We start from the raw sequence: 15416 nt of genomic DNA, 5'->3' as shown, positions 1-15416 counted from the left end.
CTGCCATCCCCCTGGTGTTACAGGTGTCTATGGGCGGTGGTGATCTCTTACCATCAGGAGACCCACTAGCTCGTTTGCCACCCAGTCGAATAAAAAGGAAATACAAAAAGGTTACAACAAAAAAGTGCTAAATACAAAGGCGGACTTATCCCTGAAGGGATCCTTGCCAGTCAACCTTTGAGTGGTAGAAAAGAGCAATTAAATTAAGGATCGTAAAATAGAGCAAAACATTTTAAAACATATATATATATATATATATTTATGATTTACATAATTGTATATATATATATATATATATATATATATATACAATTATGTAAATCATAAATACCTAAATATGGCTATTATCTGGGTACCTTCAAAGGTCTATACTATAGACTCTATATAGGGTAATGCCTATTTTAAGGCCGGCAACGCACCCGCAGTCCTAATAATGCTGTAGATGTCCATGGGCGGCGGTGATCACTTACCATCAGGTGACCCGCCTGCTCGTTTTCCAGCTGTTTGATAAAAAATATTTGAATATTTTGTTACGTTTCAATTATTTGGTGGGAAATATCTGTTTAGTAAAAAAAAAACAAATGTAGCCGCAGATATATGTCGCATAAGGCATCGTCTTAATAGAACGCGAATGCGCGATCATCGTAGGTTCGCGCGAATTTTACTCGTACGAACGCGCGATCAAACATATTGAACGCGAATAGGCGTCCTAACTGACAATCGCACGACGCGGTCGCGCGACTCAAATGTTTGTGAATCTATTCGCGCGACCTTAGTTCGTAGGTACGAACGCGCGATCAAACATTGAATTCGAATAGGTGTCCTAATTGAAATTTGCGCGTTAATTGCGTCGGCGGTGCACCGCACTCGCTCGCTCGCGGCGTCAATTCGCGCGATGATAGGACACTCAGGTTTTGCAATCGCGCGAACACTCGATGGTCGCATTGCTTACTCGCGCGATGATCGCACATTCGCGTTCTATTAGGACGATACCTAAGACCAGGAACTTAATGGAGAGTAAGGCCTCTTGTACACACACGGTTTATCGCCGTGAAAATCTACGGTTAATTCGCCGCGTGTAGGCACGGTCGTCAGTGTTGTATGTGTCGGCGGCCGATCGTAAAATCCGCCAGATCACGAAATTCCTAGACATATCGTGAAACGCCGCCATTTCATGATATGCCTAAACGTTGGCCAGGCATATCACGATGTGCCTGAGAAATAATACGGCAGATCGATTAGAGCAACGCATTCTTCGATATTCCTAGCTCTATACCGGGCACATCGTAAAATAGTTTCTTTTTTGGCCACTGGTGGCGCTGCGTATGCAATGGCGGCCGTGACCAGCTGACCGGTCGTGTTTGTTTAGCGCGTGAAAAATGTCGGCGTCGCAACAAAATGATCTTTAAACCAAAACTAGTGATTGAATTCAAAATAGAAGTGCAAAAGAAGCTTTTGAACATCAGCTCCGTTCTTTTTATGTGAATCAAACGTATTCTGTGCACAATGTGAAAAAACCATGGACGTCTGCCCGTATTTTAGAGGTTAGTATTTTGTTGATAAATAAAGTATTCACTAGTTGTTACTTATTTATATAGAAAAATTTAGGTACGACGAGCGAAGCGAGGAGTGGTTAGTTTTAATTGTGATCACGACGCACGAGCCGAGCGAGCGAAGCGAGCGTGCCGCGGCAGCGGCGGCGAAGTGCCAGAACCGATATGGCGTTGTTTCATGATATGCCTAGGAATTTCATGATCTGCCTAAACTGGCCAAATCATGAAATGGCGGCGCTTCATGATATGCCTAGGAATTTCATGATCTGCCTCAACGTCACTAGGCAAATCGTTAAACGGCGAGTTTTGAACGATATGGCGGGTATCCCTTAGCCAATTCATGAAATGGCGGCATTTCACGATATGCCTAAGAATTTCGTGATCTGGCGGATTTTACGATCGGCCGCCGACATATGGATCACTATGAAAGCTTGTAGACGTGCACGGCGCACACGGCCGCGGCGCCGTGCCGTGGCGCCACCGTGCACGTCTACAAGCTTTCATAGTGATCCATACAACACTGACGACCGTGCCTACACGCGGCGAATTAACCGTAGATTTTCACGGCGATAAACCGTGTGTGTACAAGAGGCCTAAAACAGGGTAATTTCAAATAATTATTAAATTAGGCAATTCAATAATGTGTGTGAAGTTCCCAATCCAGACTGGTGTGCGTGGGAACTACGGCCCAAGCCCTCTTATTCTGAGAGGCGGCCTGTACCCAGCGGTGAAGACGTATACAGGCTGGGATGATGATTAATAAAGTAGGTAGGTACACATACATGATTTTAGTTATTACGAAATTACTTACTTTAGAGTCATCTAGCTTGTTTTCCATGCTGCTTCTGTAAGCTAGTATCTAGTATTTTAGATAAGTCAACTTAAACATCTGAAATTAAATATAGGGAAATTGTTTTTTTTTTTACAATTGTGGGTAGTAAGTAGGTATAAAATAATATAGCAAGTTACCCTAATTTGTTAACTCAGATATACTTACTGGAAGATTTCAACAGAAGACCAATGTCCACACATCGTAAAACTACAAGGTACCTATTGTAACTAAATACCGCGTAAAAATTTACAAATAGTAACTTCCTTTGTAGTTAAGTGGTTTTAACTATCGGGGTACTAAGTTTTGTTATTGTAATCAATTTATCAAACTTTTTAATTTATTTGTCAGCTTAAATATAACAGTTTATCCACAGTCACTAACTAAAGTTCACTTGTTTCAATTTATTTCACTTGTTTAAATTAATTTTATTTCTCAAAGCACTAAACAAAATTTTGAATTTCACTGACAGTTCATGTCAATGCCATGGTTTATAATTTTAGTTCATCGGGAAAGGGTAAGGAGTCTCGGTTCATACAGTACTGCTACTTTTTGGTAATATAAAAAAATAAAATCCTACACGTTTGTAGAAAAAAATGGGATCACTAATGAGTTGTAGGTATTGCAAAAAGTGATAGCGGAAGGTCAAATTTAGCAATTTGCATCACGTAAATGAGCCAATCGCAATCAAGACTGTAAACGTCAAATATACCTCGCGATACTAACGCCATCTAGCGATGTTTCTCCTGACAAGAAATCCTCATTCGCGGAGAAAAAAAATCTTTTTTTAGGCGTACAGTGAGACATGGTGAATTAATGAGACATGTCCTGAGTTATTTGAAAATGATTATTAAGAGGTTAGCAACCGTCACGATGTTCCTATAGTTCCATAAACTTACCCCCTGTTTCATCATCCCATTCATTAAATTTATCTGACGAGTAAATGTGATGCCGTCTCTGTTGGTTTTGTTCGAATAGACGGAGACGGCATCACATTTATCCGTCATAAATTAATCAATGGGTGGTGAAGCAGTGTTCAAAAAAATTGGGTTGGTAATGTACAAAACATGATTTTATTGTAATCGATTTATTTAAAAATACTTTCACTTAAGTACTTCCTTACTGGCTATTATATCTAATAATTACACAACTGATTTATGGCTTAATGTAATTGTAAAAATAATAATAAATGCATTTAGAAAAGTATTTACAAAATTAATCTAAAATAAATATTATAAAACTAAACCATCTTATAAGAACAGTTCCAGACACAGAAGTAATAATAATCTTAAATCTTTTTACTATTTCTGTGGTTCCAGACAATCACTTGGAAAATGAAAGTATCTAATTGAAAGATCAATCACTTATTATTATAATTTATAACTTACAAATATTTTTTTACTTGACTTCATTTCACAATTTCTTTCAAAACAAAACAGTTTTGGAAGTTTTTTTCATTAAGTAAACTATTTAGTTCAAATACTCAATTCAATTCGAAATATTGTTTCATAAATGAACCTTAACAACCATTTTACTATGCCATTTTTTATAAGTAAATTTATACTTAAGTACTGTAAACAAGTATTACACTTGTATGTCGTAGCAACATAACTTATAAATGCACTGAAAGTATTTTTACTATGTACCTGTTTAAGTCATATTCAAGAGCAATAAATACGCATAGAATGTTACTTATAATTCTAAGGAATTTGATAAATTTTCATTGCTCTTGACTATGTTTTAAATTTATTTTAAATTCGATCTTGGGATCAAGATTTATATGATAGACTAAAATTGTTAGGACATCGACTGAGATATCGTTTCACGTTAATGTCACCTTATTCTTCATTACGTGAGCATTTTTTTTGCCAGGGTTGCAAAGGAAGTTGGATAGTATCAATTTCTCACAAACTATTTAAGTACATAGTACTATCATTAAAAATTTGGCAGACCTAAATGAAGTAAATCGAAGTTCGTATCGTACCGTCCCTCACTCTTGTGATACAAGCGTCAACGGGACGGCAAGATACGAAGGTCGAATTTCGCACTTCGTAGGGCCAGCTAGCGTAGGGTCTAAACGTTCGTTTACCGCGCGTTTGACGAGCGCCAATGTGTGCTATAAGCCGTATAAAGTACGGGGCTAGAACTGCAGTATCTGGTTGATCCAGTCGCGGAACTCTGAGATGCGCGTGTAGACGCCGGGCTGGTTGGGCTCCGCGCAGCCGATGCCCCACGAGATGACGCCGCCCAGCACGAAGCGCCCGTCGCGCGCCCGCTCCACCACCATCGGCCCGCCGCTGTCGCCTAACAACAACAAATTTTCAATTATTTTTTTTGGAAATATACAGTGTGTTACCGGCAGCCTGGATTTTTTTAAGGGAATATAAAGTACTTAATGTATTTCTGTAACTAAATCATGATAGTAATTTAATTAATAAATTAAAATTCAGACTACAAAATTACAGCTGCCAGCAATGTACAGCAAAGTAAATTGAAAAGTAATTGTAAATGACAGCTGACTTGGGCCGACAGAGATTATACTTTGATTATTACTTGTCAATTTACTTTGCTGTACATTGCTGGCAATTTTAATTACTTATGTTAGGAAGTTAACAAAGTCTCAATTTAAGTTTATTAATTAAATTAATGTCATGGTTAATTTAAAAGCCTGGCTGCCGGTACACACGTAGATCCATTGATACTCTCGCTGATTCCACAAATGTCGAGGTTGATGAAAACACTAAGGGCAGTTTCAGACTACAGTAGATTACTGTCGTGGCATGGAAGTGGCCAATGCTGGCTGAGTATGAGCAGCAATTGCTGTTCCAGCCGAGACTAATAATGTAAAACTTTTCTCAAAAATGGTGAAGGAAAAAAAATAAAATAAACTTTTTCTCAAAATATATTAGTTATGTATGACATTTAATTGTATTCCAATATAATTTTTATTTGTTTGTTTGTTTGTTTTCATTAAATAAAACTGCAGGTGTATTTTCCCATCGAAAACACCACAAGCTGTTCCAGACACAATAAAAAAGTCCAGAGTGCCAACAAAATAACTGATACCGACGGTCACGATGACCGGCCATTTGACTTGACCACTTGCTCTGCATTTCCATGGCCGTTTAAAATAAATAAAAAGTTTGAGACTCGACAATAATGGAATTTCTATGCGACATTGTTTTTCGAGCTAGCGAGCCAGCAATCCTTTTTAACTTTTTAATTTTCCGCTGACCATAACCAGACTATTCACTTGTGTGTAAGGAATAATGTAGACTTTTACGGTCGTTTTTGAGAAAGTAATATTATGTGGTCGTACCTTCGCAAGAGTCGGAGCCTCCTTTCTTCCAGCCGGCGCAGATGAAGATATTGGGTATGTGTTCGTTGTAGCCCGCCGCCAGGTACATCGCTTCACAGGCCGTGTTGTTGATGATGGGCACCTCCACTTCTTGCAGCACCGTCGGCAGAGGGCCATCTGCACAACAAAGTTTAACCCTTCAATTGATAGTGTACACCACAGCGATCATGATTCAAGACCATCGTTTTGTATTATTTTTAATGTAGATTTTTTTGGACTATAAGGTACCGACGAGGCTTGAATTGAGACTTTTTCCATTTTTTTTCAATTTAAGGGTAAGGGCCTGTTTCACCACACATGGATACATTTTATTTGACAGATAAATGTGATGCCGTCTCCGTCTATTCGAACAAAACAAACAGAGACGGCATCACATATATCTGTCACATAAAATTAATCAATGAATGGGAAAAATAAGGGGGTTAGTGACTCAAAAACGTGGGATTTGGCTGCAGGTATTTTTATTTTGGGGGGTACTTTCTGTTTAGTAGCATTTGAAGTAAAATACTGTGTTACTAGGGTGACAGTATTTAACGGCTAGGAAAATAATTTCGTTTTTATATTGTAATATTAGTGGGATAACATTTTTCAATTTTTTTTTATTTATTCAAGATATTTATAAAGTATAAATAGGTACATAATAATTATGATCAGCGAGCTAAAATCGGTCGCCAATTGTCATGCTACAACGCATCATGATCATTATCATGATCAAGAATAATGCCTACTTAGCATTAAGGTTTTATAGGGGAGACCGAGGAGAGTTGTTACAGAGGAGAGTAGTGACAACGTCGATTTTTAGAACTTACCTATTATCTGCTAGCAGATCGCTATAGCACGCGTTTTTTATTTCAAGTCCCGAGCTATCAAACACGCGCTTTTGCGAGCTTGCTAGCAGTAAATAAGTTCCCAAAAATCGACGATGTCGCAACTCTCCTCTGTCACAACTTTCCTCGGTCTCCTCTCCCCTACTTATGGTCTCGCAAAACAAATACTACTCTTAACTACTTTTCAGTTAAGGTATCTATAAGGTTAGTTCTTTCTGTTTTCTTGTTTACTGTTTTTAATTTCTAAAGGTACTAAAATCATTGATTTTATTATTTGTTTACAATTTCCCTTTTGCATGTGGTTCTTCTTACACAAAAGCACTAACCGTCATAGAGCCGCCCCCAGCCTGTGACGTGCGCGGTGCGCCCGACGAAGTCGTCGTCGTTATCGGGGACGCACACCGGCAGGATGTTGGGCTGGAAGGTCACCGGCTCGTAGAACCTGAAAAAGTAAAACAATACGCTTATCAATAAGTTAAACCAACAAATACTTATAATCTAGGTGTTACAGACAGCCCCCTGTGCAGAGCATGCCTGGAGGAAGAGACGACCACACACATTGTGCTGGAGTGCAATGGCGTGGCGAACAGGGCACTACACTTCGGGTCACCGGGGTTGCTCAATATTAAAAGTCTGATTTGGACAAATTTGGAATTGAAATAAAAAATACAAAAAGATTCCAAAAAAACAATCTTATTTGGTTGTTTAATAGCGACATCTCTTGTCCGTGTGAGCAGTTAGTTCCGTTCCGAAGGAGTGTTGAGTGTTGACGTCTCTCGATTAGAGCTAAAACATAGATGTCGTTAGGGTCGCTGCTTAAGTGGCTAGGAAAAAAGCAGGCTGAAATGTGTGGTGCATGGGAGAAATTTGTGTCTAGACTCCTGTCCAGTGGTGGTGTAGGGGTTAGCCTTCCTCCCATTGGCATCTATGTACCTTACGGCACTAGACTACTAGTAGCTGTTTGGAACAAAACGCGTGGCGCATCAATCATCAATATTACTTTGACACAACCCCTGTCACGGACGTCAACAAAATCCCACCAAAAACATAAATGTAAAAAGGGAGAGCCAAGTTCAATACAAAAATTATGCTTGGCTGTGGGCTTCGCTTTGCTTTATTGGATACCTATATCAATTGCTGTTATTTAAAAATGTGAGATCTTACATCAGTCATTTTATAAAGTTATTCAACACACATATATATTAATTCTGATACGCTTACACTTACTTAACAGATATAACTTGTGTTAAGTATGCCGTGTTGTAAAAATACATGTGGTGTAAATAAAGCTTTAACTTAGGTAATTATTTAGCCGAGTTTAGACTTGCAAGAAAAATCGTGCAAGTCGCATTACGTTGCGAGGCCGTAAAACCAACGAGTTTGTAGTGAGATTGGTTTTTTGGAATCTTTTTGTATTTTTTTTTACAAAAAGATTCCAAAAAACAATCTTTATTTGATTATCATCATGGTTTTCCATCTTACTTATTTTGTCGGAAAAGTTCATATTTATCTTTCTTCTCAACTAGCTTACTAAAATTTACTGAAGCTAAATTGTGAAAGCAAGATAAATATGAAGTTATCCGTCAAAATACGATGGAAATACATTAGGTATTCAATAATAATCTGTATTTAGCTATTGTAGGTACAGTTAGAAGTTTGCCCAATTTTTTGTCGCCCAAGTACGTCGGTCAGTCACCACACTTGAACTTGTGGTGTTGCATCACCGTAGCTACAGGGTGTCCGGAATAATACATTTTGTATAAAATTTTATGAAAAATATTTTCGAACTTCACACAACCCGAATTTTTCGTGGCCCGATGTCGGGTGCGACCGCCGATCGTTTGGGAAAGCCTTTCTATTCCATAAATTGAGAATCAGAATGAGAAAATTACTCCTTTCATGACTTCTTCCAATCCCAAAACGAGCAAAATAAATAATAATATGTAATAATAGTTTAAACCAATACCCAATACTCAATATCAACCACTCACAAGTAACCGATAATTAACTAACGATATAAAGATTGGTTTAACTGGCCTCCAGTTAGCAAGTTATTTAGTTAAAAACTTGTGTTGCTCTCGTCATTACCACCTACCCGCTTTAGTTCATCATTCATAGATTTTCATTTTTTCATTTTTGTTCACCATGTTTGTGTGGTACCCTCTCTTACCTAGATTTAAGTTAAATTAATATTGTTTTTCTCTATAAGTGATTTTTTTTGTAAATCTTTTGAGAAAATAAATATCTTAAACCATAAAATGAGAATGTGAGTGAGAATGAGAATGGAACACATAATAGGCATAGTTATAAGATGTTATTGTACAAGCGGCACTGTATACAGTCGACCAGAAAACGACATGCATTAATAATTGATTAAGATTGGTTTTTGGAGTCTTTTTTGTATTTTTTATTCCAACTCCAAATTTTGTTACTTTTACGGTCAACCCGTAAAATAAAAATAAAAAACAATCTTAATTTGATTGCTTGATAGCGACATCTCTTGTCCGGGTGAGCGGTTAGTTCCGATGGGGTGCTGAAAGTTTCTCGATGAGGGCTACAGCATAGATGTCGCTAGTGTCGCTGCTTAACTGACTAAATAAGAAACAAACAAGCTGAGATATGTGGTGTATAGGAAGAATTCGTGTCTGTTCTCCTGTCCAGTGGTGGTATAGCACGCAGCACGGAATGCTGAGGACCCGTGTTCGATTCCCACCGCTGGTCTCTTTTTCTGGTTTTTCTGTGCATCTATGTTTCAGTTTGTATTTTAGATTTAATAGTTGATGTTGATACCATACCTGAGCAGTGCGAGATCGTACTCGAAGGTGGCAGGGTCGAAGTGGGGGTGGCTCGCCACGATCTGCACGCGGCGCTCCGCGAAGCCGTAGGGCTCATTCTCGTTGGCCAGGTCATGCTCCCCCAATCGCACCAGCAGTTCTGATGGCGGCACGCTGAAAACACAAGGTTATTTGTTATTTCAAGCATTTTATGCTGCCTTTTTAGTTCATCACCAAGCAATGTCATCTGACTGTACTACAGACTCTGTAGGTGTACCTCCCAATGGGAACAGATCTTCAGATCTCATTGTCTAACGCGTAGGTGCTAGCAATCAAATTCATCATCTCTATCTAACTTCATCCTGTATGTCATGTATACTGTTAGACAAAAAGAAGTAGTGAAGGTACGTTTGACAGTAAGGCCGCAGACCTCATCTTGGAATGAGAGTGCTCGGCTTGTAGTTCCCATACCACGCACATCGGATCGAATCCTTGATGTTGCACTTGAGAGGTTCATCATTGAGGGCCTTGGGAGGTCCAATTACTACGTTATAATATTATTATCACGATTTCTAATCTCCTATTACCTACTTAAAAGAAAGACTTCTTTTGATATTGGAATATTAGCTGATGCTCGCGACTTCATCCGCTTAGCGTTCGTTTGTCGGAAATGCATAGTTTAATTTTCCGGGATAACAACTATCCTATGTCCTTCACAGGGACTCGAACTACGTGTATAAGTACTGTATTTCATTTGAATCTGTTTAGAGGTGAAAAGGTAACAAACAATCAAACAGACTTACAAACTTTCGCATTTATAATATTAGTGGGATAAAAGCAAGTTTTAGTAGTAAAACTCTTTATTGTAGAAATAGGAAAATAGATAGTTAAAAACAAAAAAGTACATAGTGCAAAGGTGGATTTATCCTTGAGCGGATCTCTTCCAGTCAACCTTTTGAGTGGACGTTTGGGTGGTTGTAGACGCAGAGATGAAGTTTACAACCAAAAGCCATACAAATTTAATAATGTTGCAAAACAAGTAATTCAAAACAAAGTTAAATATATAGATGGAACTAATTATGTTTTAATGTCATTACTTTAAAATAAGCTCGCCTCATTTAAATATCTACATAAACAAGTGATAAAACCTTAAACAACATCGCAAGTTTAAAACAGAAATATGCAAACGACCATGACAGTATAAGGAAAATTGTACACTCATCTCGGAGATAAAAAATGTATAAAAGACATGATTCCATCTGATAGATAAGTACTGAGTAGAGAAGATAATTGATAACCTAATGCTAACAAATTATAGCGGCATTCCTAGATCACTCGTCATCGTCATCGTCTTCAGCCGAAAGACGTCCACTGGGCATGGTGCCTCTGTAAAACTCATTTCATTTCATCCCAGCCTATATACGTCCCACTGCTGGGCACAGGCCTCCTCTCAGAACAAGACGGCCTGTAAAACTGATTGACTTAAAATTTCCTTGGCTGGGATATGTTGTTTTAAAGACAATGTAATCCCAGTCAACAAAAATAGCGTTTTTTTTTAAATTTTAGTTGGTTCGAATCCCGGGCGAGGCAAGCGAGTTTTAGAAAATCTTTGAATGCAGTTTTGTTTCTTTTTAAAAAAGGAATGTCTCCTTTAAGTAAAATGAGCCAACTTAAGGACTTAAGGTATAGTTTCCCGCTAGGGCCCGACTTATTTTTCCACACTGTATATTTGACGCTATGGGCTGTATCTAGATATTTATGCCATCATTGACTGTATTAAAAAGGTTGAACTAAAAAAATAACTTAAAACTACTCACTGTTCAACGCAATGCGCCGCTGTAATAGCCCAGTTCTCGTTAAGCAGCGCAGCCCCGCACTTGTGGAGGTACGTGGCGGTCCTGTACTGCCGCAGGGAGATCTGCCAGGGCCACTGGCCGAAGCCCGACTTGGCGCCGCCAACGATCCGGGCCTGGGGCCAGAGCCGCCGGCCGCAGACTGCCAGCACGAGGAGAGTGGAGTTAAGGATCATCTTTAAGTGTCAACGCCCGGAAAGTGTGTGGAGAATTGCTAAGGATCGTTAGTGTGTGGAGAAATGCTAAGGATCGTTAAGTGTGTGGAGAAATGCTAAGGATCGTTAAGTGTGTGGAGAAATGCTAAGGATCGTTAAGTGTGTGAAGAAATGTTAAGGGTCGTTAAAAGTGTGTGGAGAAATGCTAAGGATCGTTAAGTGTGTGGAGAAATGCTAAAGATCGTAAGAAGTGTGTGGAGAAAGGCTAAGGATCGGAACAAGTATGTGGAGAAAAAAATTGCGCAATATTTTCTTTAAGATAAATGCACTATTTTCAACTGTATAAAATTGTCTTAGTAATAAAGTTCAGAATATTTCGTCCAGGAAAAATGCACTTTGTGAAAATTTCTTCGTAATAAATTGTTGAGATTTGGAGGACGGATTAATGATTGTTTATAAATTCACTGCTAAAGTCCGGAAAAGTCTGTATTATGGCTGTGTACTTCGCGTAATATTTTGTTCAAGATTACTTAATAATGCACTTTTTTATTTTCTGAATTATAAACTGCTGGCACGAGGAGGGTGGAAATGGATGCGTATGGGTCCGTAACGTAAAAACTTAAAGGACAATTTATTTTCGAAAATTTTAAATTTTGATCAGTTTATTGTAGACGCAACGCACTTATAATTTAAAGCACAACTTTTCGTTGATGTCTTCTACGTCTTTGATTCAACAACAAGAAACTTTCAGCAACGATGCACAGCCGGACAAAAATCCGGTCCGTTTTTAAAAATTCTCTGCTACTCTTGCCGACAAAAACGTTACTCTTGTTCCATATAATATGCCAAGGCGAAAAAACTGCCACTTTTTCTGACACCCACACTCGAGGAAAAAACTTTTTTTTTCAATCAAGTGTAATTGAACACGGTCAAGTTAACGTCCTTGCGCTTGGCATTGCGTGCGCCTGCGCCGCCCGCTCACGTCTCTTTGTTACAAGCAGCGAGACTTAATTTTTTTCATTGTTTATCCGCATTACCAACTTAATTTTACTAGCGGATAAATTGGGAACTAGAATGTTTCCATACTAATGGGTTATTTAAAGTAGGACAGTAGCGCCACTGGCAAAGTTTTGGTGTCGCGGTTTTAGGGATACTTGGTAAGTTCTTTGACCCTTTTGGCGGGAATGTCGAGCATTTTGTTTATCCTGCAATGAGATGGTTCGATCAAAAATATACCTTATATATATTAACTTTATGTTCTATAATTCCCACTGCGCGTTTTAAAAAGATTAAGCGCGAATTTGGATGTTGAGCACGTTGTCACAATGTTTCTTTTTTTAACGGTGGAATCTCATTGGAATCGACTTAAGTATGTCGTTAACGTACTGTCAGGTTATCGATGCGTTTGGTGTTATTAATATATTTATAAGTGGAATATTTTAATTTCTAAATCAGAAATACTTCGTCACAAGGTAGGGAGCTCAGTGTTCGGGAGTTTACCTAGATATGGATTTGTTTCTAAATATCCGTACCTCAATATTGAAAATGGAATACTTATAGGACCACTTCGATGTTCTTTTGTCGGTCAGATCTTTTTTCTTAGAAACGAGAGGAGAAGTAGTACTTGTTGAAATTAATATGAAATATATAAGACTAATTCAAGGAGTCCATGGTCCAATCTGATTAGTCGAACTAAATAGACAGTTGAAAAAGAACAGGTTACGTTTATGTAAAAAAAATACTTTATCATCTATAAATGGTTTTAACTGCGTAGCACCCTTCATATACGAGTAGTTTCTCGATCAAAAAACTTTAGTAATCAGAACATAGCGTATTTCTCGTTGTTGGCTTAGGATTATGAAAGATGAATTTGGCAAGACGTTGGTACAGTCACCAGCACCAGTATCTGACACAACAAGCGTGCATAAATATCTGATAGGACTCTATTTCTAGGGCCGGATGGACGTGTCAGATATTTTTGCACGCTCCGCTGTGGCAGATAATATTTATGCTGCTGGGCAATCAACTATTTTACCGACACTTTGGACGTCTCCTGCGTTACCAAAATTGTCTCTGGCGTTACCAAAAATCGTACTTCCAACAAGATATTACACGGTTTAATAGGTTGAACTTACGCAGGATGGCATGTATTCATGTACACCATCTATTAAATTACAGAAAAAACATGTTTGCTTACAAAAATCTGCAATTTTTTGAAAAATGCCGCGGACAGATTAGTGTCGGTAAAAAAGTTGATTGACCCTGCTGACTGTACGAACTCACAACTTAAAATTAATAATCTAACCATAAAAATGACATTTTGAATACAAGCTTTTTTTGCTGGCTGTACTTTTTGATGACTGTACTTGCATTGTCTGTCACCCAAATTAAGTACATTTGCATATCAATTTTCAACTCGATGCTATTAACCGTTGAAGAGTTCCGTCCTGCGGAGACGATCCTGGCTGGACTACCAGGATGTTACTACTAGATTATTGTATTGTCACGCGATTTATACATAAAGTGTTCCAAATTTCAAGTGAATCTGACTACTGGAAGTTGGTCAGATTTAACATGCAAGATTTGATTACAGACAGACAGACAGACAAACAGACAGACAGACAATGGGACAGGTGAAACTAAATAAAAGCTTGTAAAAAGTCCGATAATCCCCTACTTAATCAGAGATCCTAGTAAGACGAGCTCATATTTTGTAGTCACAATTACCAATATCAGCAGGGCTACTACGAAACTCGAAGTTCGTGTCGTGCGGTCCCTCTGACACTTATACTATTTAATACGTGAGCGAGAGGGACGGTACGATACGAACTTCGAGTTTCGAGTTTCGTAGTAGCCCTGCTGACACAACAGCGTGCATAAATATCTGATACGACTCTATTTCTAGGGTCGATAGGTATCAGATATTTTTGCGCACTCCACTGTGGCAGATAGTAAGTATAAGTATACTGGTGACCATAACCTACCTACTTACGCAAACCCGACTAGTAACCTGTCTTGTTTTTTATTCACGTAGATAATACTTTTAATTAAAATTTGATTAAATTGTTTTATTGTTATTATTTTATGGTTCGCAGTTTTAAAAGTAAACTTTGGTAAAATATTTTTCATCATTCTAATTCTAATTCTACATTATGTCCTGCTGCCGGGCATACACCTCTCAGAATGAGACGGCTTGGGTCAGTGCGGGCTCAGTGCGGATTGGGATCTTCACACACACACACACCATCCATTTTGAAAAATTCAGAGGTGCGAGCCCCCACCCACGATCCTCTGCCTCAGAGGCGTTAAGCATTTTTACGTCCTTCAACTGTTCAACCTTGCTAAATCTCTTTGAGAATGCTGTCATTTAGTGAACACTTACAATACAAATGGTCTCACTGACAATACATAAAACGTAATGATGTCTCTTAAATACTTGAGTTCTTTATCTATTCTGCGACCTCACTACTGTCTAATGGTAGCGCAACACTTTGTCACACTCGTAGCTCTCACAAAGCTAATAATGAAATAGAAATGCCACGCGAGTTAAATGCGTGAGGCGAGACAGCCGTAAGACTAAAAAGGCATAATTTTATTTATATTATAAATATAACTCCGGCTCCGTGGCGCAGCTCGAGTTATTATCGTAACTGTAGCTACTGTCAGCAAAACAGTGGTTGCAAACGACGTGTTAGATTTTATTTTAATATACATAGTAAACGTTTATAATATAAAATTGCTTGGGTAATTGCAGATTTATGTAGATTAATCTTTAAAAAAAAATGCATTTCAGTATTGATTGAATACCACTGCTTCAATTAATTCTATGATAATTACTCTACGCTCATTCTGGTATCAGCTCAGTCCATGAAACACACACACACACTCACACACACACACACACAGACACATACACACATAGTTTTTACTTTTGTTTTACTTTTTTGCCGGTTGTTTTATGTCAATTTTGTAATTTTTTATTTATTTATTTCTCCTGCATGTTGTCGCTTAATTCTAAAGCTTTATAAATCTGTTAATCGCACTCGCAGAAGTCCAAGATACAGGCT

General features: G+C 38.2%; 1 protein-coding gene across 1 annotated transcript in view; it reads right to left on the bottom strand.

Moving 5' to 3' along the window:
- Nucleotides 1–3453: 3453 nt before the first annotated feature.
- The window catches only part of Np (serine protease notopleural), a 51891-nt gene continuing 39928 nt past the window's right edge, over nucleotides 3454–15416 (bottom strand). Inside the window, exons 6-10 of the mRNA XM_074108549.1 lie at nucleotides 11159–11336; nucleotides 9363–9515; nucleotides 6894–7009; nucleotides 5702–5857; nucleotides 3454–4686 (exon numbers count right to left, since the gene is read on the bottom strand). Coding sequence (XP_073964650.1) covers nucleotides 4523–4686; nucleotides 5702–5857; nucleotides 6894–7009; nucleotides 9363–9515; nucleotides 11159–11336 — 767 coding nt within the window. The 3' untranslated portion in view covers nucleotides 3454–4522. The remainder of the gene's footprint in view (nucleotides 4687–5701; nucleotides 5858–6893; nucleotides 7010–9362; nucleotides 9516–11158; nucleotides 11337–15416) is intronic.

Source organism: Choristoneura fumiferana, chromosome 27 (assembly GCF_025370935.1).
Source record: "Choristoneura fumiferana chromosome 27, NRCan_CFum_1, whole genome shotgun sequence".
NCBI lineage: Eukaryota > Metazoa > Arthropoda > Insecta > Lepidoptera > Tortricidae > Choristoneura > Choristoneura fumiferana.
This window is presented reverse-complemented; position numbering and strand designations above follow the sequence as displayed.